This window comes from Cydia splendana, chromosome 19 (assembly GCF_910591565.1).
Source record: "Cydia splendana chromosome 19, ilCydSple1.2, whole genome shotgun sequence".
Classification (NCBI taxonomy): Eukaryota; Metazoa; Arthropoda; class Insecta; order Lepidoptera; family Tortricidae; genus Cydia; species Cydia splendana.
The window spans coordinates 11584985-11611494 of NC_085978.1; the positions used below are offsets into that span (position 1 = coordinate 11584985).

Sequence of the window (26510 nt, forward strand, 5' to 3'; positions counted from 1 at the left end):
TCAGACCACGCCTGTTAATAAAGCCGTTGTAAGGTAACAGTACCAGTCATGGGACATTTAAGAAGAAATTTGGAGTATTTGTGATATTTCCCTGATACATGTAAATGGTCTATCTACCGCTTAGCGTGTGAATGTCTATATGAATATGTATGAATGTCCTAATACCTCTTTCATGTTTCATGCGTGATGTATCAAAGACACTGCAATGAGTTTCCACATACTTAACAAATTAAAACTATGTTTTTTTCTCCAGTCATGGACACCAAAGCTCCAGTAATGGAACCCCGGTAATGGACGTGGATCCAGTAATGGGCCCCCTATAATGGACATGCATAAAATATTGAAATGGGGAATAAGTTATGGCAAAAAAAAAATTTTTGGTATAAGCTTTTATCACTGAATGTATTTTTCTTTCCACAGACAATTATTATTGTATTAGAGCCATCGAGACAATTCTAATATACCCAAACACAATTAGTTTATCCCAGAGTTCCCATGGCCACCTCCTGTCTCCATCATTAGATCAGATCCATGTTATCATAATATTGCATTATCATCCGATTTGCATACTTAATTACGTATACAAAATTTCAACTCAATCGGAAATCGGAAAGTGGGTCAAATTCAGCTACCAAGATTTGACCCACATTAACTAACAGGGCAAGTTAAATAAAAGTTTGGAAAAACGATATTAATTTATCCGAAGTCCGAGCATACCTCCTGGTTGACATATTTCGTAACTACATTTTACTTCTGATTTGTTTAAACATGAAAAATTATGGCATGGCAAGCATCATTATGTAAATTGTCCCATCTCTTACCAATATACCAATTTCTTAAAAAATAACCGAATTTAATAAAAATTCAAACTGAAACAGCTCTAGGACTCTTATTTTTTTTTTATATTTATTTATTTATTTATATGCAGTGTTTATAAACTACTTTTAGATACTTATTTTAGAGGATTTGTGGTTTCTTGTCCCATTACCGGTTCCACGTCCATTATAGGGTATACTACTATATGTATAAATATAGTCACCACGAGTTCGCGCGCTTCGCGGCCAAAGTCAATGTCGTCGCTAATCGCCGCTAAAGCCTGCAATCACTGAAATGACAGTCGAGAGACGGTTTCCCACACTGCGACGCGCATCGCTGGACACGCGACATTTGATTCGCGCGCGTGACGTCATTTAATGACGATTATTGACGTTTAATGGGTAATAGGATGTTTATACCATGCTACGTGCAGTCGGTCTCGTCGTTCTATTTACTATGGGAATTGACAATAACACCGACGCGTCCAGTACGGTTACCATCAGTTTGTCACTGACATAAACGCCGTCGAGAACGTAATTTACTTTCTATACATCTCGCTCGCACTCGCATATTAGTGCAAACGGGACGTATAGAAAGTAAATTACGTTCTCGACGGCGTTTATGTCAGTGACAAACTGATGGTAACCGTACTGGCCCCTATTTCACCACGGTGACAGGTGCGACAATTGTCGACATCATCATCATAAACTTCGCAAGAGAAATACCTGTTTTTTGCCGATATAATAAAGTTTTTTAAATAATACAATGATGGTGGCAAACAGGAATACGGCCCGCCCGATGGTAAGCGGTAACCGTAGTCAATGGATGCCTGTGACGTCAGCAACAGTGACATTTGTCGAATTGTCGCACCTGTCACCGTGGTGAAATAGGGGCCAGGCCGCTACAGCAGTGCCGGGACAGTAGTGCAGCTGCGGTCGGAAATACGTTAAAATTACCATATTACGTGCAGTCGGTATCGTCGTCATTCATTTTACTATGGAAATTGACAATTGGACCGACGCGTTCGGCCGCTGCAGTAGTGTCGGAGCAGTAGTGCAGCTGCGGTCGAAAATCGAATGTTACCTTAAGGCCAAGCGCGCACCACGACTTTTTGTCGCGCGATAATTTAGTCGCGGAAATGTAACGTATGTGTTTATATGGCAGTGCGCGCATATGCGACAAAAAAATCGCAGCGATTTTAAAATTGTGATTTGTCACATTTTTCCGCGACTGCTCGCGACGCGATTGTCGCAAAGTGAATTGCAGCATACGGAGTTGTATGGCCCTGCGCGCACTGCGATAATAAAATCGCACCCCGGACCTCAGTCGGCACTTCGCTCTCCAAGCCTCATCATGTCGGAAACTGCTTCTACGATGGAGTCTCAAGATGAGACGCTAGATGTTGACCATTTAATTATGGAAATAGAAGGAGACCTTTGTGGTATAAATACTCAAAGTTATACGGCGAACGCATATTAAAGACACGTTTCATGACAAACGACTGGTACGAAATCCATGTTGAGAATGAACAAATCGTCGACTTTTTCATCGCAGTGCGCGCAGTGAATTTTCTGCGATATATTACAGCGCGATTCTAAAATCGTGTCGCAAAAATTAAAATCGTGGTGCGCGCTTGGACTAACGCAAACTACGTAGCAGTAGATAGTTTCAAATTGAAAACGAAATTCTGAGTACTATTTAAGACTTACTTAATCGTTTTTATGTAGAACGGTATTACATTCTTATCGCAACGGATACTACTAAGTAGTACTTGAAATTTGCGGCTATTTTCGTAAATGTCGAAAATTAAAAATATTTCAAAGGTGAACTAAATTTAAAGATTAAACTTTGACAATAAAGCGCGAGTAAATATTAGTAGAATAGTATTTATATTCATAACATATTTATGTAGAATTATGTATCTTATTCTGATATTTTCCTATTTTGCGCTACTCGAAGGGTGCTGTCTAGAAAAGATTTACTTTCGCGATAACATTGATAGTTGTTTAAAGTTACATAATGGGTATATTTATTTGTAGAATGAATATACTGACTTGACTTCATATACTTTGCTCATTATAATTTATAAGTTGTACCTACAAAAATGATCGATAACGCACTTAATATCCCAGTGTTAATGCATAAAATATTATTTAGCTACCGATATCTATGTTAGTGTACAATAATGTATGTAAAACAATAAATTATACCTAAAACTACTTACCTAGGGTGCGTGTAATTCACTCATCAGTGGGCAGTCTACTCTAAAAACTTGTCACCTTCAATCTCCATTCCGTTAATAGAGATGGTCCGGGAACACTTATAGATTTACTAAACTACTATGTATATTTTTTATTGAATGGTCGTGTCAAAGTCAAGTCATAGAGAAATATACTAAGAATAGCGTGCTCACTCCATACATCAGTTTTGGTACCAAAACGACTGTTATTTTCGCAGTCGACATCTAGCATCGAGTAGCGGAATTATCAGTAGGTACCGCTACTTGATACTAGAATTCTCTAGTGTCGTGACTCACGCAAATTGTATTGAACAACAATTTACAACTAATATTAAAAGCAGAAGGAGTTGAAAATAGAGATCCGGTAAATCCGGTTATAATATTAGCCGAAAATTGATGAGCATTAGACCAGGGGTGCGAAACTCCTGACTTCGGTCAAACTCGGCTCCGCTCGGCTCAGCATTGCTCCGAGCAATTATTAGGGTTGGCACCACTTGACTTCCTTTTGCGTGCACGACCACAGATAAGATAATCACTTGATTTTTGACAACCCTAAATAGCCGAAAGGGATAGTGCCATATATTAGAAAGGGACAGCATGATTCGACCCTGAACCGCTGTCAAACTTCGTTTTTGTAGGAAGTTTCCTTTCTGTACGGTAGTACTATTAATTATTCTGTGATTAGACGAGCAATGGTCGGTGCAGCATCTATTGTCAAGTAGCAGTACTGATAATTCCGCTACTCGATGCTAGATGTCGACTACGAAAAGAATAGTGTTTTGGTACTAAAACTGAAGTATGTAGTGAGCACTCTATGTATTTTTTTCTCTATGGTCAAGTGTTATGGCTATGATTCATGAGTAATGGCGTGAACTCATCGCTCATCGTTTTCGCACACTAGCATTTACATTCTTACTTAAAACACTTACGCCGCCCACATACGTTTACAAACAAAACATACAATTACATGTTACTACGCAATAACATAGTATTTCATGGAATTTGGTTTTGATATTAATTAATACACCATATTTTCTTGGAATTTTTCTTGGAATTCTTTTTAAATGATTTACGAGTATATCCACTATTTTTAAATATTACGACTGTTCAGGGGCCCGATACAGATTTAGTTGTTCTTATTACTGTTTTAATTTATTTTGATACGACTTTGAATATCGCTCACGTTGATTGATGCATGCGAAATGAAGTGAGATTCACGACAATCATCAAGACCAGTGGCCTATCCCACAAAACTTACAATTACAATTTTACAAGTGTCAAGTTACAAGTTTGTAATAATACAAATGTGCGTACCACAAAATATACAAGTAACAAATTTGTAGTGGAAAATTCTTACAAATATGTAAATTGTATCGACAAGTCTACAATTTATTGTATCACAAAACTTTACATACGCTACATATCTTTTCCGGAAAATGTACAAATTTGTAGCTGACAATTGTTTTGTGCTACATTAAATTGTAGTAATAATTATACATATATGTAGAATTGTACCTACAATTTAACAATTCTCTAAACGTGTGTCGCACCCTCTTGCTACAATTGCTACTGTACGAATACTAGTAATTGCAGTATATTTTATCATATTTAGCGATTCCAACCCTTTGTATATAGATATACCTACCACGAAATATTTAGTTCAAGTAGCAGTGATAGTGATCCTAGGTGTCATGAATTTCATATATAGGTACATATGTAACCCCAATTTTACTTAGCTTTAATTTAATTTACGATATACTCATAGGTCCTGGAAAAAAATGCATATTTTCAAATTGAGCTTACCATCGTACTCCTTTTTCAATTTTGCCACATAGTGTCCCTTAAGTATTTCCGATCTTTCTCTCTCATTATTCCTAAATCATTTAAATTTTGCGTTATCTCCTTCAATTTGTTTATTTACACAGTGTGGGTAATGGTCAGTTTAGCTCGCAAATCCACTGTAATGTCAGTTGGTATGTAAATGCTAGTAGATAGATCACTATATAAATATAATTAATGTAATTCTTGCGTATTGCGTATAAAGTGAAACTACCTTCAACATTAAAGAAGCAAAATAAATTGTTACGTTTATTGCAGTTGTAACATTACAATTTTCGCTTGTATATTTACAAATCAACAATTCTACAATTATGTAGCTGTCGTGACATACCTTTATTCTTTGTGATACGCTTTCACAAAAATGACATATTTGTATACTGCAGACTTGTAACGAATACATATTTGTAATTATTGTGGTACATTTTTTTGTTTACAATTTAACAATATTGTCGAATTGTACACTTGTAAAGTTTTGTGGGATAGGGCACAGGGGTCTCCAAACCCAGCCCGCGGGCCAAATCCGGCCCGCGACGTGTTCCAATCCGGCCCACCGACACCCAAAGCGAGTGCCCACTGTCCGGCCCGAGGGAACCAGGCTCCAAGGGTTAAGCATTAATTGAGAGTGGAACTGTTCCTAACAGCAGCAACCAGACACCCTCCCCCGGCGCAAAAACCGATGGTGGCCCGCGCGAAAGTGTCTGAGGCGCAATATGGCCCTCAGGTAAAAAAGTCCCCTGATTGATCAAGACGATTGTGAAGGTCGTGTCAAAACCATAACAAGTTTGTTACATCTGAATCGGGCTCTGGCTCTCAATGATGGTTATAAAACTAATAAAACGATCAATTGAGCTTCATTTCTACAAGCATATTACCCACAAAAATGATAGCTTTCATTTAGCAATAACTATTCACAACAACAACGTTCCACAATTTACTCCAAGGCAGACCAAAAAAGCGATGGCTCGATGTTGTGAAAGCAGATATGAGCGTGAACGGGCTCACACGAGACGACGCCCAGGATCGCGCAAAGTGGAGGAAAGCAAGTAGGAAAGCGGCCCCTGGCAAAGGCCGGGATAATGCTTAGGTAGAAGAAGAACGTTCCACAATTTATGGAGGCCATATTTACGCCAGGAACCGATTCCGATCTTAGACATATCTTAAAGACGACATTATCTCACAAACACGAGGTACAATTATGCTTTAGCTTATCATTCCTGACGTAAACTTTTATCCTTCCAGATATCAGAAGCGAGCTTCGTGACAAGCTTGGAAGAGGCGCCGTGTCGCATCGACCAATGCACACAGACCCCACCTAGCGGGAAGGCGAGGCCCCGCACCCTGCAAAGGTACCACACCTCAGACCATCTCTACGAGAGGGCCCATCGGACGAGACACAAGCACGAGATCAGACCTAAGAGCTTGTTCAGCGACTCCTGCCCGTTCATAGGGAAGCCGCCGAGCTATGATAGTGGATATAGTTCAAAGTAAGAGGTTTAAAGGATGACTCACGTTAGACCGGGCCGTGTCTGGGCCGGAGCTTCCGACGCTTACTTTTCTATGACATGACAGGCGATCACGTGATGCTTTCCATAGAAAACGATGCGCCGTAAACTCCGGCCCGATCTAACGTGAGTCATCCTTAATAGTAAATGCACGGACAGAGATAGTAAGGAGGTGATCGTATTAGGTATTTTTATAGCCGATTTGTGTATACTGCTTGCCCTAACCTACGGTGCCCAAACTTGGTCACTCACAGCTCACAGAGAATCAGAAGTCCAAACTGAAGGTTTGCTAACGCGCTATATGGAGCGCAGCATTTTAGCGCGTCCGGAACACCACGCTGCGCTCCAAAACTCGCATTGCTGACGTTGGCAAAAAAACCGCCCGGCTCAAATGGAACTGGGCTGGCCACGTCTATCGCATGCATCCGGATAGGTGGGCTAACATAGCCACCAAGTGGATGCCGACGAAGAAGCGTGGGCGGGGCAGGCCCAGGCGGAGATGGCGGGACGACTTTGAGCCTTCCTTAAAAACTGGCCGGAGGAAGCGCTAAATCGGGAGCCATGGAGAACCAGGGGAGAGGCAGTCCCAGCACACACAAATAGGCTAAGAAAAAAAAGAATAGCCGATTTAAAAAAATAAGAGGATTTCAATTGAACGGGATTTGGTTTAGCAATTTTTATGAATACTACCTTCTGGGAGACTTGGAATATTATGTAATGTAATTATGACATGCGAACATTTTCAGTCACAATTATTATGAAAACTGTTCGCTAACAAAGCACAAACTTTGCTAAGCTCAGATTTATTTTTTGTTGAACAGAATTGATGTACGATGTACGTAGTTAGAGTCAATCAAATCAGACCCTTGGGCCTTGATATATTTAAATAAAATATTTTGTAATCTACAAATGCTCAAAAAAAGGTCTTCGTATTTAACAACTTTCCACGAATAGATTTTAAATATTAAATGTACCTAGTTTTTGGTTATTATTATTGTGTAATTTTTCTTTTTAGGTATGTGCAACAGATATTCTGTATTTGGCCGAATACCAAATATTCGGCAAAGTGCCCGAATAGGCCGAATACCGAATAATTACCGAATATTCTTGGCATCTCTAGTTATTATCGTAAATCATTATCTACCATTTATAGATCCATCGAACTAATTAAGCCACCAACGGCATTACCAACATCTAACTACTTAATTTTATTTTTATTTTATTTTATTTTATAAGACATACCAACAGTACATAAACAAAGCAAGTAAAGTTACATAAGTACAGTAGACACGTATAATATTTATGCACCAATAACAGGTGTGCAACAACATTCAAACAGTTCGAGGCTTTAATTACTGCAAATAGCGTTATATATTTTATAAAGTGTTGCCTTCAAACAATGGGTGTTAATCAAGGGCTGAAATCTAGAGCAATCGCCATCTTCCTTATTGATCTCGGCTAATTACTACATCAATTATTCAATCGATTGCCTTCGTAATGCCACCATCAATATTCTTTTATTGTTTGTTTACCACGCAATGGAGACAATTACTTAATAGGCTTAGTGTAAATATTGCTGATCGCAATGTCGCAAATCGTGTGGCATAGCGTGTTTGTAGAAGGAAACTCCTTTTATGCAAAGTCTTTGTGGAGGGACTTGGAGTCGTGCTAATTGTGCTTTGTTCTGTGTAGATCGTATTAAAAACAAACAAAAAACTTGTGATATCTAATGCCGTAACATAGATACTTCAATTGCTTACAAAGTGCCCCGAAATTAATTACATACACGTACTGCAAGCTAGCCACTACGGCGCACGTATTTCAGCTAAACTCTGTTATAATAATACATATGTATGTTTATTCTGGTACCACAATGTAGTTTGATGATTGGATCGAAGTGTCTTTTTAGTGTCTAAAATATTAAAATGAGTGCTGCGAATGGTCCATATAGGTATAGGTATCTGTGATTTTTGTCAACTAATATTCTTGTATTACTAGGGCGAGTTCTGACTTCAGTATTTATAAACCTTACAGGCCTGTGAACACCGGCTTCCGTGTGCGTGACGTGCATGTGCACGTGCGCTAAAATGTTGGATCCGCACACGCACACGTCACGCAAGCGGTGTGCCGTCTCTCATAAGGATCTGTATACTACAATGCCGCACGCGCACGGGCACGTCACGCACACGCAGCCGCGCGGTGTGCACAGACGTTACACCTAGCTGCTGGTGCGGTGTGCATGTTGAAACTGATAAAACTGATCCAAACTGATCGCTACTCACACTAGCCCCTATTGTAAACTCGCGTCATAAACTACACTGAACCGATTTCCCGCAGATTCAAAGTGACGGTGACCGACAGCCCAACGATATCGATAACGCCGCCCCACAGCCTGGACTACGTGTGCGCTAAAGGAGGAGCGAGCCCCAACGGAAGCGCGACGCCGAACGGCATGGTGCCAAGCCGGTCGCCCGCGACAGTGCTGCTCAATCCGGGGTATCTGTCGCCTTGCCAGTGCAACCAGTCTATGAAGGTTAGTCAGGGAAGCGCGACGCCGAACGGCATGGTGCCGAGCCGGTCGCCCGCGACAGTGCTGGTCAATCCGGGGTATCTGTCGTCGCCTTGCCAGTGCAACCAGTCTATGAAGGTTAGTCACGGAAGCGCGACGCCGAACGGCATGGTGCCGAGCCGGTCGCCCGCGACAGTGCTGCTCAATCCGGGGTATCTGTCGCCTTGCCAGTGCAACCAGTCTATGAAGGTTAGTCACGGAAGCGCGACGCCGAACGGCATGGTGCCGAGCCGGTCGCCCGCGACAGTGCTGCTCAATCCGGGGTATCTGTCGTCGCCTTGCCAGTGCAACCAGTCTATGAAGGTTAGTCACGGAAGCGCGACGCCGAACGGCATGGTGCCGAGCCGGTCGCCCGCGACAGTGCTGCTCAATCCGGGGTATCTGTCGTCTTGCCAGTGCAACCAGTCTATGAAGGTTAGTCACGGAAGCGCGACGCCGAACAGCATGGTGCCGAGCCGGTCGCCCGCGACAGTGCTGCTCAATCCGGGGTATCTGTCGCCTTGCCAGTGCAACCAGTCTATGAAGGTTAGTCACAGGAGTTTTAGTCCTCTACTAGCAATATCTTCTACCAATGCGGACGCAGTTCTTCGCACGATCTCCCGCCATCTCTCCCTGTTGGCAGACTGTCTGGCACAGTCAGATACGGTTTCCCACTGCGTATTTTATTTGGTGAGTCCAGCACATAGGTGATCTGCCGCGCGATCTGGTTCCTTCCATCACTCTTCTTTGTACGACCAGTCGCTCTATGGAGTCGTTATCTCGCCTAGAGATATGGCCAAAGTACTGCAGTATGCGCGACTGTACCTACTAGCAATGCGATAGACGAAAACACGACAGCAAAAGGTTAGTACCAATGCTAGCCCAGTCGCCAGACTTACTCGTAAACTCAGGAAATATGGCTTAGGTTAAATGAAAAAAAAAACGATGCCAAACTGATCGCTACTCACACTAACCCCGGGTAGGTATATTATATGCCGTCTTTCTTATGAAATCAGTCGGAAGCTTAGACAATGATCAATCCACTAAAACTGAACCCATTCTTCAAGATAGGTAAAGTGAACAGTTTCAGATTGCCCTATTTTCTATTACATGACGATATCCATTTTTGTTTTATAACACCTTTTAAATCAAGTACATATCCACCTAATTGCGAACGTTAAGTGCTTATCTCGAATGATATCTTAACGATTTTGTTCCAAATTCAAGACAGATCTTAATGAAAACATAACGACGTGTTAATGTTATACCATATTGTTAGTAATGTAAGTACTTCCTCCTAAACTTCCACTTGTTTGCCGACGTTTGTTCAATATTCATTCGTTAGTGCGATCGTGTTGTGTCTGAACCGTTAGAAAGAAATACAGTGTTGACTATATGGTATTTTTTTGTAGTCATACGTCACACTTTTTTGTGCCAAAATAAGTTTAACTTTTTAGTGTTTACAACGCGTTTCCAGAATTTGAAGTGTTTAGATACCTAATTAATCAAACATTTAGAGATTTTATCAAAAAAATTCGAAATTAGTAGTGTCTAACAAAACACCTAGGAATCCATAATAGGTCCTAAATTGGATTGAAATAAGGAGATTGCCAATCATTCAATGTCTCATAGGATGCTGATGAAGCATCACTCAATTACATCGGCATCGTTTCGTGCTCGCGTAAGTACATGGCGCATTTAGCGTCCATAAACTACGGTAAACGCTTAGCGGCGGGTTGTATGCTTGTGTGCCACCGACGAAAATAGTTAACGTACCGGATTTTCAGAGTTTTTGTGATAAAAGGTAAAAACCCGCGCGATTTCCCCTTCTAATATCATGTCTTTGCCCCCCTACTTATTTAACCAAGTATTATTTTGCAGAGCGTAAGCGAAGTCGCCCTCGCCATGCCGGGATCTCCCGGCTGGACCGGCGAGGAGCCCGCGAACGGCTGGCCCGGCGGGCTGTCTTGGCGGCGACTGCACATGTCCCGGGCCAAGCTGAAAGCGACCGCCACCACCTCGGAGCTGCTATCAGGTGAGTCTCTGTTTATTCTTGGTCACCAGATAATTAATAGTTATATGGTTGCTCACTAGTCGAGGTCGCAGTTGTTTTTTTCACTACTATTAAAAAAAAATTATAAGGTCATAAGTTCGTGCAGCTAATGAAAATAATTATAACCGTTTCAAAATCACGGCAAAGTTTAACGTGTAACCTAGAACTGTCAGAAAATGTCAGATAATCAATATTAATCTATTGAAGAAGTCATTAAGCAATGAGAGGAAGACTAGGCAATTTCGTAAGTATAGGCATGGAAATGTACACAATAATTATACCTACTTATAGTCGACCTATGTCAACGCTTGAGGTATGACGTATACCATTGGTCTTCATTTGCTGCCGATAAGTAAGAAATTCAAATTATTTGGCTCACTATGATTAAACAATAATAATATTTATTTACTGATTTTACATTTACCATGGCACTTTACCCCTTGAAGAGTATTTATACATTCACTGAGTAAAGGATGACTCACGCTAGACCGGGTCGGGGCCGGGCCGCAGCTTCCGGCGATTGGTTTTCTATGGAAAGCATCACGTGATCGCCTGTCCTGTCATAGTAAAGTAAGCGCCGGAAGCTCCGGTCCGGTCTAACGTGAGTCATCCTTAACATTGGTTAGTATTCAAAATTGCACAACACAGCAATACCACCCTGACCGAATTATTTAAAATGTTTAAAATAATCCATTTATTGTAATGAAGTGCCTAAGTACAGTAAGCACTATTACGCACTACCTACTTAGGTAGGTATACTATACACGGAACCTAATTCTGTTAGGGGTTTTTAGAATTGTCTCGATGAGTATTTTAGTTGCCAGTTGTAAAAAAGTACAGTCAGCGAATGATATTTTTCGCAAAAACTTATCTAACTTTAGGACATAGGCACCTTTATTTGTAATTTAAGATATACCAAGCCCCACTGGCCTGCTTAGCAGTCCTGTCACACGCGGGGATTCACTACCCGTTTTCCCGTGTACGAAAAATCTGCATATTTTCCTCTTTTACCGTATGATAAGGATAAATCTTGGATAAAGTTATTAATAGGAGTAGTTATCGTCATTGGGTACGCAATGAAGATGCACTTGTAGTTTTATAAGTTATAATGTAAGTTGAGGAAACAAGTGAAACATGATGAATAGGGTAAAATGTTTGATCAATTGCTCCACACCGCCATGATCAAGGCATTATTACCTATCATGAAGGTTGCATCAATAAGCAGGTAGCATGCATATTATTTCTTAATTTATGCTATGGTTACGAACCGTCGAAAGGATTCAGTTTGCAACAAAATAAGACTTTGTCGTCGTCATAAATACTTCTTGTGGACTTAATTTGGATGTAAGGTATACCCTTAGGTATATATACAATATCCATTTGATAAAAACCAGCCAATTCAAAGAGCATTCGTTGCAAAATTCGTTGCGTGTAGGACAGCAAGCCTAGCCAAGATAGAAATGGTTGATAGAAAACGGCGATCGAAATTTGAATAATGTATGGAAATAGTCACGTGGTTTTTCGTAATAACTGTCATCACGATACATTTCACTTTTTGTTTGGCGTGTGTCGATGATGTACGATTAGGTAACAACTTGGCTAGTTCCCCTTGGTGTGTATAGCCAACGAAGAGCGATAGAGAGACACAAAGATTACTGCGAATAGTGCGAAGAAGGGAGACGGAGCGGAGCTGTGCTACATATGCAAGCAGTCTGCCTTTAGCTGTAAAGAACACCAAAAAGTTATTGATTTTATAAGTAATAGAGAGTTAAAAACGTGCCGTCTAGTTTGACAGCCGAAAACAGATGGCGCCTCACATTTTGACAACCAAAGTTACCGCATACTTAATTTACTGAGCCGTATTACAGCGCCATCTCGTTTAGCTGTCAAAATCGAAGCACAAAATTGTCTCGAACTTTACACATCTTACACAATCAATATATATTTGATTATAATATAACTAAAACTTTCCTTCCAGGCTTCGCAATGGTAGCGATGGTGGAGCTCCAGATCAACGAGCCCACCAACGTCCCAGAATGGCTGTTCGTCATGTTCGCAGTCTGCACGACGGTGCTCGTCGCCGTCCACATTTTCGCCCTGATGATATCCACATACTTGCTCCCCCACATCGACGCTGTGAGCAAGATGGAGATGCCGGGAGCCCCGGCGAGAGCTTTGAGGGAATCGCCGCATGAACGAATGAGAGGGTTCATTGAGCTCGCTTGGGCGTTTAGTACAGTATTAGGTGAGCTTCCCTTAGTTCTCTTAATTTCTTTTAATTTTAATTTAGGAAAACCGGCCAAGTGCGAGTCGGACTCGCGTTCCAAGGATTCCGTACATTAATTCCGACTCACGCTTGACTGCACATTTCTAATAAGTTTTCCTATCATCTATAGGTTAATAATAACTATTTGTGTATTTTCGTCCAAATTTTTGACCCAGTAGTTTCGGAGATAAAGGGTCATTTTTTGGCTATTTTCTTAAATAACTTCTAACCTATATAAGTATTTTAAAATTATAAAAAAAATATACTTAAAATTCTCAAAATGAGCTCTTTCATTTGAAATATAAAACGATATAGTTTGAAAAAAATATTTTTTAATTTTCTCATTTACCCCCCAAAAGTGGCCCCCATGTTTAAAATTCATTTATTTACGTAACATTTCCGTCTTTGGGTCACTACTTTACATATGTGTAGCAAATTTCAACTTAATTGGTCCAGTAGTTCCGAGAAAATAGGCTGTGACAGACGGACAGACAGACAGACAGAAGCACGAGTGATCCTATAAGGGTTCCGTTTTTTTTCCTTTTGAGGTACGGAATCCTAAAAAAGATCTTCGTCGCTGAGCGATGATGTCGGTCTCTAATTGTCGATAATTATTACCTACCTGTTACATTAATCTACTGTCTACAATTTAACAATTTGATTATTAAGTAATAGATACATTTAACAGTTTATAGTGATCTAATGATATCCACACCTTTGACGAATAGGTATTCGATGCTTTTAAAACGATGCAGCAATTTTCAGGCCAAGGTTAGTTGGAAAAGCATGCACGTTTGCTGATCAAAAGTTGTACTTAAGTAGTTAATTTAATCCTTTTTCCTTGTCCGTAATAAAATTAAACTTGAACAGTCTGCAACAAAATAACCACATAAAACTGAAGTAAGTAGGTATACAGTACAGTAGGTACAGGTGGATAAGATAAATACGATACATTATTTCAAACATAGTTTCAAAACATTTGTGTTTAATCAGTACGAGTATTGATAACGTATGAAAATCGTGAATGTTCGAACTAATAAGTCCACGCTGCTTACCAAATTGATTCGTTACTTTACTTTCCATCGATAAACACGAAAAGTATTTCATTAATAACTCTGTCTAGTCTGTTAGTTATTTCTTTAGCTACTAGGTAATTGATTTAAGGAACTTAAGAACACAGGAAGGGATAGGACAAGCTAAGTTTTTTTTTTTTTCAAGTTAGTTAAGAGTAATTAAAACGTGAAAAGTTAAGTTACGAGTTAGACCAATAAAAGTCTGCATCGATTTTAATAGCCCACGCAGTGCAAGTGTTATTTACCGTCATAATTTCATAGAAGTTTGACGTTTAAAATAACACTTGCACTGCGTGGGTTATCAAAATCCCTGCAGACTTTTCTTGATCTTACCCGTCTTACTCTAACCAAGTTATGAAGTTACTTTCGCATTTATAATACGTACGAATATCATATGTTTATAACATAAAAGTGATGGGAAAACTATGACTATTGCATACTCATTTGAGTAATTTCAAACTAAAGAGCGGAAGTTGAAGCTAAGTGCCGCCTAATGGTTACAAAAACAGTTTCAGCTGTCGTGTCTCAATAATCACGCTGTATGACGTCAATCTTTTACCTTCCTGGTAGTTATTGTTGGCTACATAGGCTACTGGCAAAAACTTTGGAACAGTTAGCATAAGCAGTCTTTAGACTCTAAAGTTTAGAGGGCCTGCCGCCAACATCGAAAAATCGGAAATACATAGTTATCTGCCTCTCTATATCGGTCGATTACGCAAGATTGGGTATGTAAAATTCGTGATTGTTAATTATAATATTTATAATAACACGGTATCCGTCCAGTACATATAAATTTGCAATTTAGAGGGAAGCGAACGAAACGAATGACGAAAGAATAAACACCAGATACATGGACGTGCGCGTCAGATAGACTCTTATGAGATGGGAGACGGCGACGGTAAAGCCTGACCAAGAATATATGATCACGCGCCATGTTGCGGAATTTCACTGGAACTATTTTTTTCATACTATACTGAACTAGTCACCCTATACGTGAGAATAACAGCGCCCTCTTGACAATGATCATATATTACTGGTCAGGCTTTACACCGCTTGCGTGACGTATGCGTGCACGGCTTAAAAATATGGAGAGCTCTTAATTTTATTTTTATTTTTTATGTATGTTTGTTCATAGGTCTATTCCTGTTCCTCGTGGAGATTGCAATATTATGTTGGGTGAAGTTCTGGGACTACTCCTTCGCTGCGGCTACAGCAGCTACTGTGATAGTGATACCAGGTAATACAATAAAATTTATGAATGATATCAAGTCACTATTGTTGCTATGGATAAACTAACAATTATGGAGTGTATCTTAAGTACCTATATACAGAATAATTCGACTTATATCCAAATGACGAACAGAGTACAAACTTTAAATCAAATTAAACAAACTATAAAGGCAACTCAGGAATCGACGTCGCGTGCGTGTGGGCATTACAGCCTTATTTTCAAACAACCACTAGACGTATTAAAATTATAACAAAATTTGATTTGTAGCGTACGCTCACTCGCTTTAAACTGCGTATTAGTGTATTTTTATACTTAACTGATTTTCCTTATTGTATTGTACGAATCAAAAAACTAGTATTCAATTAACATAATTAAATCTCTTTCCAGTGCTAATAGTGTTCGTGGCGTTCGCTATCCACTTCTACCACTCACTAGTGGTGCAGAAATGCGAGTCATCAGTGCAAGATATCGAACAGCTGGAGACCATGAAGAGGGAACTGGACACGGCCACTGTGAAAGTCAACATGTTCTAGAGTGGCCTTTCAATAGTTAATAGTTTAAACCCAGCATGAATTGGTAGCGCTTTCTTGGCGCTTTCATCGTCTATCATGTCACGTCACTCTCGCATTTTCATACGTGTCAGCTTGTCACAGCGTGACAGCCACGGCGACAAGCGATAAACGGGCGGCCATTTTTAGCAGCTAGGATTGTTAAGGTTGCTGTATCAATGGGCAGGCCATAATCGTTTTTTTTTTGTAAAACCTATAAGTTTTTCCTAGATTAAGGTGCTCAATAGAAAGCCAGTAGGAATCAAATTATATAAAAGACTAATTTTAATCATTGAGTACAAAGGGTTTTGTGAACAGATTACGTACCTAGGTCTGATAATGTCACAATCACAATCGCATCATCGCTGTCGAAGCGTAAATTAAAGTGCTAAGACAAAAAAGCTCAAACAAAAGAAAGTTTTAAACATGTGATCATTTAATAAATTCAACGAATATATTTTTTTATTTATAAAGTTATTAAACTTATTACCTAAGCGAAAAAGATATAAATAAAAGAATTGTGCTGCAGGCAGCTAAATAGATTGATATAAAATTGAATTACCTACAATCTAGGTCTTAGATTGTTTTCCACGCTAGCTGAAATACCTAACTGATTGAGTGAACTTTATCGCTCGAAATTTTGAACTGTTATGCGGGTGAAGTAAAAAATATATCTACCTAACCTAACGTGATATTATGTACCAACCTAAGGTTGCAATCTCATTCTGTGATGTGCCTGTTTATAATGAATTTAGGTAGGTACCTACTTAATAGGAAAATCAAACGATTCTTCTACTATTTCTCTGAAACTGTTTAACATTTGCTAGGCTACTTCTTTGGCTACTTCCATTTAGCTATTATAATCTACTTATAGTTATATCGTGCAAACAACAAAGACTGTAAAATTTGATTTGAATCTAAAAGCTGGAAGGTCTTTAAATAAGAAACGGGCACTTTCGCCATTTTACGCCAGTCATTGAATGACAATTTGAAATTAAACCTTATATGAATAAGCGAAGGTTCATATTGCTTTGATATGAATGCCTGACTGGTTAAGACCTCGTTTTATAGACAAGTGTTGTTGTTTTTAGTAAATAAGCGTTAAAAGTGGTGTTAATCATATATTTATCCCTTTCTGTTTCCAAATTGAGAAAGAGACAAAATTGCATGACATCAGTTTATACGAATATTTATCATTATCATGCAAAGGCAATAGCGCCCACTAGGTATTGTGTCTATACGTATTACGATGTGTTGTCTAAAAGAAAATGGTGCTTACGCTTACTGAGCCTACCGCGAACCATGTTCGACGTGTTGCATCTGTGTCACACTTACGTACGAATTTATAAGTGCAACAGAGAGGCAACACGTCGAACGTGGTTCGCGGTAGGCCCTCTGAGCTAAGAGTTAGGCCGCGGACTGGACGCAAGCTGTATGCCATGTGCGTAATGTTAGTAATGTTTGAATGGCCTTCTTTGCCGCTCGCCGCTTGCGTCCAGTCCACGGCCTTATTGATTAATCAATGAATCTTTGTTACTGAGCGAATATGAGAGTTAAATGGCTATTTCACTTCGCCATACACCGGGTGGTGTACCGGAACCCATTTCAAGGTCCTTTCGATTTCAATTCACGATACACCGTGTGGTGCACCGGAAGTCCGGAACCCATTTCAAGGTCCTTTCTATTTCACTTCGCGATACACCGGGTGGTGCACCGGAACCCATTTCAAGGTCCTTTCTATTTCACTTCGCCATACACCGGGTGGTGCACCGGAACCCATTTCAAGGTCCTTTCTATTTCACTTCGCCATACACCGGGTGGTGCACCGGAACCCATTTCAAGGTCCTTTCTATTTCACTTCGCGATACACCGGGTTCCGGTACACCAGTACCAGGTCCATTCCAAGGTCCTTTCCCCTCCTTTTTCCTTACACATTTTTTAGCAAGTATTCCGGTCAACCGTACTCGGTGTATTGCATAGTATAATACGCCTATTATTATGTAAGTAGATAATTTAATAAAATCGCAATTCGAAGTATTTTAACTTTGTTAAGTGTTGATCTGTCAATCAGTATTCTACAGAGTTTTTGATTAAGATATATTAAATTATATTAAGCTAATGTACTCGAAGAGATATTGTGAAAAATAAAAGACATTTTAATAAAACATCGTTTATTCTTATTTCATACATAACATAAGATCACGACAGCGCCTAAACTAAACCTATTTTATAACGACTTTCATTCGAACATAATTACGTTACAACAAATAAACAAACTACATATATGACGCTCATACAGAACTGACAACATAGGGTAATCACTTACATTCAATTGGCAGTTTGTTGTATCTATAAGACATTATGTATTCTGTACTACTTACAGTAAGACCAACGCATCGAGATAACAAATGTAAACAAACTTTAGAGATTCAAAACGTTTTTATTTGAAGAAAACAAATTATGTAACTTTTTCACAAAATGGTGGCCCAAATGTTTGATATCCTCTGTACTATACTGACAGCCTCCTTGTACCACAGAATAAGGAACAACACCTTCGTCAACCAGCAGCCGAAAGCATTATTGCGTACGAGAGATACGGACGAATATATGAATCGCTCGATATCGCAAAGTAGCTCAGGAAACTCTTGTTTACATTCTTTATTTTGTTTCGTTAGTCTTACTTTAGTTTAGTGAGCACTAAACTGGTAGCTCTACCATTTACCAGTTTAAGAAAAATCAAAACCAATTCTCATTTTTACTTGAGCATGAAAAGGATTCAATTTCAAACCAAGTTTAAGATTAATATCAACCTTATTTATGGGGCATAAGATGCAAATTACAACTAGGTAGTCGAAAATTTTTAGCATCTTGAAAGAACTAGCAACTACAACTACGAGTATATACAAAAATCTACTGCAGTAGTATGGATATTATATTTTACAAGTAGGTACAAAGGTAGAGAAGTTATTAATAAAGCTACATTACAGATACACACTGATACAATACATACTGATAGATTTACAATGTGGTATACTGGCAAGTATTTTAAATAAGTTTCAGGGTTTATTTCTGTTCAACTTAACATTCGCATAATTCGAGAAAACAATCATTAGTTTTGATAAAGACTACAACTCTTACGACAAGGAAATTCGTACATTGACACGCCTGTTCCTATCTCTGTTGCACGCGCATAATTATATTGCTGTCCCGCTCCCAGAGTGTCATTGGCCACGAGCGAGACGGCAATAAAATTAGGCGCGTGCGATAGAGACAGGGACAGGCGGGTCAATGGACGAAATTCCTTGTGCTAAACATTGACATATATCTAAAGACGGGCCTTGCGGGCAATAGGAATGGGGCCAGTACAGCGGTGTCACGCACACGAAGTCGTGCCAATCGTGCAGTCTAACGCCACAACGCGATTGGTTGATGAGCTCGCATCTCGCGCGCGATTGGTCGCAACTAGTTGCGTTAGACTGTACGACTGGCACGAATTCGTGAGTGACACCGCTGAACTAGCACCATTCTTAGTGCCCGTAAGGCCCGCCCTTAGATATACGTCAATGGTGCTCAGAATCTATCTTTACTAAAAAAATATTGTGTAATTGTGTATTCTGAGATGTCAAAGTTAAATGATTGGCGTTGTAGTAAACAAAATTTCATAATATCAGGAATGGCACTATTCGTGAACACATCTGTTTCACAACTTTTGGAGTTCAAAAATAAAGCACCATTGTCTTTCTTTATTTATTCATATTTTGGCCAAGTAACACGCTTCACCTGATAAAGCATGTGATCAATAAGGCATATACTTGGACAAGCTGGACATAAGACAAAGTTGAAATCTTTAGATTAAAATAAAAGGGATGCACATCAGTGGCGTAGCGTAAACTAATCTAGCCGAGGGCGAAGTCGCATATGCGAGACCCTTTTCTTTCACTGTGCCCGAAGGGGCCCCCTTAGGGCGCGAGGCCGTGGGCGACAGCCCACTTCGCCCACGCCTAGCTACGCCGCTGATGGACATACATAGTTAATGCTTATTGATTATGATGAGATTAAATTGTTCTTACTTCAAGTGCAAATAATGTAAAATACAGCATACAGTTCATAAAAACGTTTACAAAGTAAACAAAAAAATAAATGCACATGGTGCCTGCAATATTTTATTCCAATAAGTATTGTGCCTATTCAATATCAAAAACCTTTCAAAGTATCATTTACTCTTCAGTCTGCTAAGCTGCTTTTGGAACAGTCAGTTGGATCAATATAATACAAATATTATCACATTCCAAAAGTTAGTACAGTCAGCGTCATATAGTAGGCAGCATCCAACGTATTGTAATAGTTTGGTACACCATATAAATAGTATGGCGTACCGAACTATTTGAATACTTTGGATGCTACCTACTATACGACGCTGACTGTACAGCCAGCAGTAGAAGTTGCTAAGCGGGCCAGGAGTTCAAAATGATCTTGACGCGACTTTATTGTTAAGAGAATAAGAGTGTTTCAAGGTAATTTTGAACACTTGGCCCGCTTAGCATTTTATTTCTTATTGAACAAAATAAAAATCTCATAAATATTCCATTGTTTGAAAATTTTATCATATTTGGTTTTCATACCAAATAAAAGATGCAAAGATAAAAAGAACAACACAAATTCCCCATTGGGCCCAGCACAAGCATGACTGAAACTCCAAATGTAAAGGCCCCTGTACACAATGGGCGAGCGCCGGCCACTCCAAGGGATGCAGCCATGCGGTAGAATGAGATAGCAATATCACTTGCTCCCTCTAACGCATAAATACGTCCCTTGGAGTGGCCGGCGGTGGCCCATTGTGTACAGGGGCCTTAAGAAAGAGAGGTTTGTGACTGATATCTGGTTTGTTTGGTATGTTTATTTATACATTTTTTATACATTTTGCTCTATATTAAATTGATCCAACTGTACTCACAACAACCTTACAAATTTAATTTATTCACTATAGTTCGTTTTTTTAGCATTAGAAAGAAGGTAAACAATCTTGACGTGTCTTTTTATTAAAAAAATTTGTAAAACGCTTTTTAGCTTACTTATGAAAGCAAGAGAATGTAAAAGATCGTATATGATTTATAATTCTAACATATTTGCTGTGACTTATTTTTCAATGGTGATTTTTAATAAAAAGACATGTCAAGATTGATTAACTTCTTTCTAATGCCAAAAAAACGAACTATAAACTACATCTAAGACCAGAATTAAACTTACATCTCCATATCCATACCTCCATCCATGCCCATATCAGGAACAAGAACACCATTCCGTTTCTTTGGTTCCTCTTCTTCTGTCCTGTTCTCCGTGGTAGTGCCCTTTAGTTTGTCTACTACACTCTCCTTGGGCTGCCAGACAACCAGGGACATGCAGGGTTTTTCTAACCTGTAATAAGGAGGTAGGTTTTGGGTCAAACAGAAAACTGTGTTCGCGTCTTTCCTGTAGACTTACACAAAAGTTAAGGGCTATAAAGGTTAATTTTCTTATTTAACCCTTATCCACGTGAAAAGGTACTCCTTTTATTAAGAGAACTATGATAAAATCATTACCTACATGCCCACAAGCTGTTAACTATTGCCCACAGGAGAGAAAACTAGTGTGTTCGCGCGAACTGTACATTTTTCTATGTATGTCTACAGGAAAGACGCGAACACAGATTTGTGTTTGACCCTTTTAGCAATTTATTAATTTGACTTTTAACCAAAACGAAAACAAACCTTGGTTTTGATAATTATAATCACTAACCAAAATTCCAAACTTAAACCATAGACCAGCACTCTGTCCATATTATCTACAATAGCTTCCAATGCCTGCTGAAACTGGTTCAGGGGTATCTATTGATGTACCCGTGAATGGGTTCCAGCAGGCGTTCCACATGACATCAAATCTCTCCAAGTGGCCCCTATGCGTCGTCTATATCCCCACACACGCCCTATAAATGATTGGGCTTGAAAGACCCGTGTTTCAAAATAGTAGTAGTAGTATAAATAATAATAGCAGTAGTAGTATGTAGCGAAAAGAGCCTACAAACAGAGAACCTGCATAGCGAGTTGCTGGCAGTGAATGTGTTAAGAGAAAAAACAAAACTGTTCCTACCTTTCAATAAGCGCAGGAGGTATCAGCGGCTCATCCTTAAGTTTCTTAATCTCCTCCGAGAGTACAATGGTGTGCCCTTTTAACTTGTCTCTAACATCAGTGTTGGCGGGAGTGTCCATGTCCATGAGTCCGGCATCCATACTCATAGAGTTATTACTACTGGCTAGGTGGTGTGTTCTATAGTCTGTAGACAGATGGAGACCGTTGAGATGATCTGCCATTTTGTCTTCCGTTATGTATATCTTTGCAGGGCTGAAATGTAAAAAAAGAATGTAATTATTTTCAGTGTCTAAATAGTTTCAATGGGATCATTAAATTGAGATTTTGAACTGGTCTAGATCAATTGCAAGTTAAACTTTTAAAACTTAATGGCTCTCTAGGTAGCATCAATTTATAACTACTATACAAGATAATTCTTATGGCTACGACGACACGATATCACACTGGTGGCTTTCGAAAAGTTAAGAAGCAAAGCAAACCAAAAGATAGATGGTAGAATGAAACAGCATGTGATCTTAGGAAAAAACAAGTAAAAGAAAAGGAAAATTACATTTCTGAATACTTACATTGATGGCTCTGGATCTAAACTTTTTCGTTTGCAGTGCATTATTGTAGAAAACCGAGGTTGCTGAGGCACTAGAGCGTTAAACTGCACCAGCTGGGGCGGCGAGTGCGACCCCCAAGACAGTCCCTGCACATTCCATGGTCCTCCTGAAGGCACGGGCATTATGTGCGGTTCGTGAGGGTAGTCGTCGTTGTCCCCGTACGAATAGTTTGAAAACGATATGTAATCCATTCTGTTAACCCAATTATATACCTGAGCACTTCGAAATCAACACACTTTACAAAAACTTGCACTTTCGAGGAAATGATATCTAGGTACTTTCACACTTATGCGTGCATTCACAACAGACAATAACAAACCACTGACATTTCGTAAACCATAGACTTTTATTGGGTTATAGAATTTTCTTGAACATTCTTTAAGACTCTGTGGCACAGATACCATAGACTTTAAGTGACAAAAATATGCAAAAAATACAAAGCAAAATTATACGAATATCTTTTTTATTATAAATTTATAATAAAGCACGTAATTTATTAAAACAATATTTTCGTTAATTATAATATTTTTATTAAAGTAGATGAAGAGTTGTCGCATTAATATTTTATTCTAATTGCAGCCGTGTTGCAATTAGAATAAAATATTACAACACTCGTAAACAACTGTCACATTTATTGGCAATCGGGCGCCGCTTGCCTTGCTTTCGTGTTTGCTCGTTTTGCGCCTTTCACCAATACAAATCAAGTTTACAAACTGCTTTCCTACATAGTGGTGTTTATATTACTCGTGCGGCCTAGTATTCTTATTTATTCACATCTAAAATGGTTTATATTGAATGAAGTGGGTCACAACTGATTCAAAATGGGTTTAGACTTCGACGTTCTAGAGTTTTGCAAAAAACTCCGTCAAAACCGGCCTCCACCTTACCAATGTCCCTTGGAAAAGTGTGACAAAGTATACAAGAGTTTGTGTGGGCTGCAGTATCACTTGGTGAACTACGATCATGACAACCCAACGCCCGCTACCCCGGCCTCTGTTAGCCACCGTAAGAAGGGTAGATCGACGCGGGCGCCAGTGCCAACTGGCGACATAGCCCTGCAAAGTCCACCCAAAGAAGCCCTAACTTTTGCGGAAGCTCAGAAAGTGGTCCAGTTTGAGATAGACGGTAAAATTAGCAGGATTCCTATAGATCAGCCCCTGCCGATAATGTCGCTTGAGGATTGGGAAAAGAAGAACGCAGAGCTTGAAAAACCAGTGCCGTTTGTTGAGCCACCGCCTGAACCTCATATTAAATTGCCTGAAGCCAGCTTCAAGGTAAATTTTACTGTAGTTTAACAATATAAGTTAAGTGTGCATTGTACTGCTCATAATAACAGTAATGTTTTAACACAGTCACTAACTTCTGTCAACAATATTTAGCAAAGACAGCAAAAAATTGTATTTGCTTAGTGGGTGAATCATCTTTTTCTTGTCACTAGTTGCCATGGTTATGGTCTCCTGGGTCACTCTTGAAATACTAGTTTTTTGGTATTTAAATGAACCAAACTTGAATTTTTTGGTAGTTATAAGGTCTTTTGATAATGGGACATCTACTAAGCGGGTTTGAAGAACATGGTACAGCAGTTCTTCTAACAAACTATGCTACTATGTCTCCTGGCTGATGGGACAGAATAACAACAAGAAATAGTTCATAGACCCAAATGTAAGTTTTTATTAAATTATGATACTTATCCATTCACAAATACATTAATTTCAGCTTATTGAGGATTACAATGAAAGAGTTTGCGATGCCCCTCCCCGCCCAAATGCCTACATCCGCTTCATAGAGAAGTCTGCCGAGGAGCTAGACGGTGAAGTGGAGTATGATGTGGACGAGGAAGATACAGCGTGGCTTGAAATTATCAATAAGACGAGGGTCAAGCAAGGCCTGCCGCCTGTTTCAGTTGATACCTTGGAGCTGTTGATGGACAGATTGGAGAAAGAGTCCTACTTCCAAGTAAGAACAAGATATGATCTGTATTCTCTAATTGCCATTCATTAGTGCAAACCTGCCGTAAACCAGAGACTCAAAAATCTAAATGGTTGAATATGTAGTGCTAGTCATCAGATACTTTATAGGTACTTTTAGTGCCTATTAAAATATCAAAACAAAATAAGGAAATGCTGCAATTTTTTAATTAATTTAGAACTCTCACATCCTCAAAAATGGGGGATTCTATTCTCCCTCATCCTCAGTATTTTTGGCATTCCTTCAACTGCTCACATGTATTTGATATATGTAATATATTTATTCATATTCATAATGGTATGTATAGGTATGGCAACTATGGCAAGCAGACCATATGGTCTATCACTCCACTTTGACAAAGTCCATTTTTTCCTCATTTCCCTTCCTTTTTTTATACCACGTCACTGACAAACAAGCATACAACCCACCTGATGGTAAGCCGTCTCCGTAGCCTCTGGACGCCTGCAACTCGAGAGGTGTTATGTGCTTTCCCTTTGTTTCAGGCATCCCAAACCGGCCAACAAACAGCGGCCCAGGTAGATGAAGATGCCGTCTGCTGCATCTGCATGGACGGTGAATGCCAGAACACCAATGTCATCCTGTTCTGTGACATGTGTAACTTGGCTGTGCATCAGGACTGTTATGGGGTATGTCCCAATAATTTTAGTTTGCATTTCGGCTGAATCAAAAAGTAGTAAAGATCATGATAAACCGGGACCGGCATGCTAAAAGGGGGTTGCGTCAGGGGGAGGGGATGGGACACTAGTGTGTGTAAAGCACCATACCCAAAGGTATCATACTACATACTTCATTGAATGCTGGCTAGACCGAATCATAGGGCCGATACAGACGGACTGCAATTTGTATGGGAACTGCACGCCAATTGCAATCAGCGTGCAGTTCCCATACAAGTTGCATTTTGTCTGTACCGGTTCTTGCGTTTTTATGAACTTAATTTCTATGCATTAACATTTTTTTTTATCTAGGTGCCATACATACCTGAGGGCCAGTGGCTGTGCCGCCGATGTCTGCAGTCTCCATCTCGCCTCGTCAACTGTGTACTCTGCCCAAACACTGGAGGTAAGATTGTTAAAGTAAAGTACAGATACCGGTACCGGGCACAACACCTCGGCTCACCGGGGTCTCTCCCAGAACTCGTTGGCAACGTCAAGGGTCTGCTAGGCTTCTTGGTAGAGTTGTGTTGGCAAGAATAGTGTCGCCAACCCATCACGCAAAATAGGCGCAATAATATGACGTCGACTTGCGGAAACCAAGCCCGCGAGAACCTATAACCTACAGTACAGATATAGTTCATATAGTGCATCATTATTTTCCCTCGTATTTTCACAGAAAACGTACGAACGTGTCTTGCTATTTCATTTTAGTCAGTCTCGGTACAAAAAGTACTGAGGTTGATTGAAGTAGCATGACAAATACGAACTTTTCCGAGAAAATACGAAGGGAAACAATTATGCACTACATCTGTAACAACAGTTTTTACATCGTTTTGATTCTGTTTTTCATTTTCACAAAGTAAATATAGTGATTCAAGAAAAAATCACGACAGATCACGTTGGGGCAGGGGGGTATAAGGAGACCTCACGTAAAGGTCGAATGAAAAAAATTCAGAGGAGGCGGAGGAGGGTAGCCAAAAACCTCACCAAATATCACCAAGGGGGAGGGGGGATCAAAAAGT

The 26510-nt window shown here is 39.6% G+C and overlaps 3 protein-coding genes and 1 long non-coding RNA gene across 4 annotated transcripts in view; 2 read left to right on the top strand and 2 right to left on the bottom strand.

Moving 5' to 3' along the window:
- The window catches only part of LOC134800114 (calcium release-activated calcium channel protein 1-like), a 55136-nt gene extending 39021 nt beyond the window's left edge, over window positions 1–16115 (top strand). The window contains exons 2-7 of the mRNA XM_063772588.1: window positions 6134–6378; window positions 8734–8929; window positions 10826–10979; window positions 12976–13242; window positions 15472–15573; window positions 15955–16115. Coding sequence (XP_063628658.1) covers window positions 6134–6378; window positions 8734–8929; window positions 10826–10979; window positions 12976–13242; window positions 15472–15573; window positions 15955–16100 — 1110 coding nt within the window. The 3' untranslated portion in view covers window positions 16101–16115. The remainder of the gene's footprint in view (window positions 1–6133; window positions 6379–8733; window positions 8930–10825; window positions 10980–12975; window positions 13243–15471; window positions 15574–15954) is intronic.
- LOC134800122 (uncharacterized) overlaps window positions 1–26510 on the bottom strand; it is a 285699-nt gene that overhangs the window by 162595 nt on the left and 96594 nt on the right. Inside the window, exon 2 of the long non-coding RNA XR_010145506.1 lies at window positions 16799–17405. This is a non-coding gene — a long non-coding RNA (uncharacterized LOC134800122). The remainder of the gene's footprint in view (window positions 1–16798; window positions 17406–26510) is intronic.
- On the bottom strand, window positions 21308–23137 carry LOC134800091 (uncharacterized). Its single transcript, XM_063772566.1, has 3 exons — window positions 22808–23137; window positions 22242–22493; window positions 21308–21530 (listed from the first exon to the last, which is right to left on the bottom strand). Exons 1-3 carry the CDS (start codon window positions 23035–23037, stop codon window positions 21359–21361), a joined length of 654 nt encoding a protein of 217 aa, XP_063628636.1. The 5' UTR covers window positions 23038–23137; the 3' UTR covers window positions 21308–21358.
- Window positions 23462–26510, top strand: part of LOC134800102 (bromodomain-containing protein 1) — a 31975-nt gene continuing 28926 nt past the window's right edge. The window contains exons 1-4 of the mRNA XM_063772577.1: window positions 23462–24120; window positions 24563–24802; window positions 25318–25461; window positions 25801–25894. Coding sequence (XP_063628647.1) covers window positions 23668–24120; window positions 24563–24802; window positions 25318–25461; window positions 25801–25894 — 931 coding nt within the window. The 5' untranslated portion in view covers window positions 23462–23667. The remainder of the gene's footprint in view (window positions 24121–24562; window positions 24803–25317; window positions 25462–25800; window positions 25895–26510) is intronic.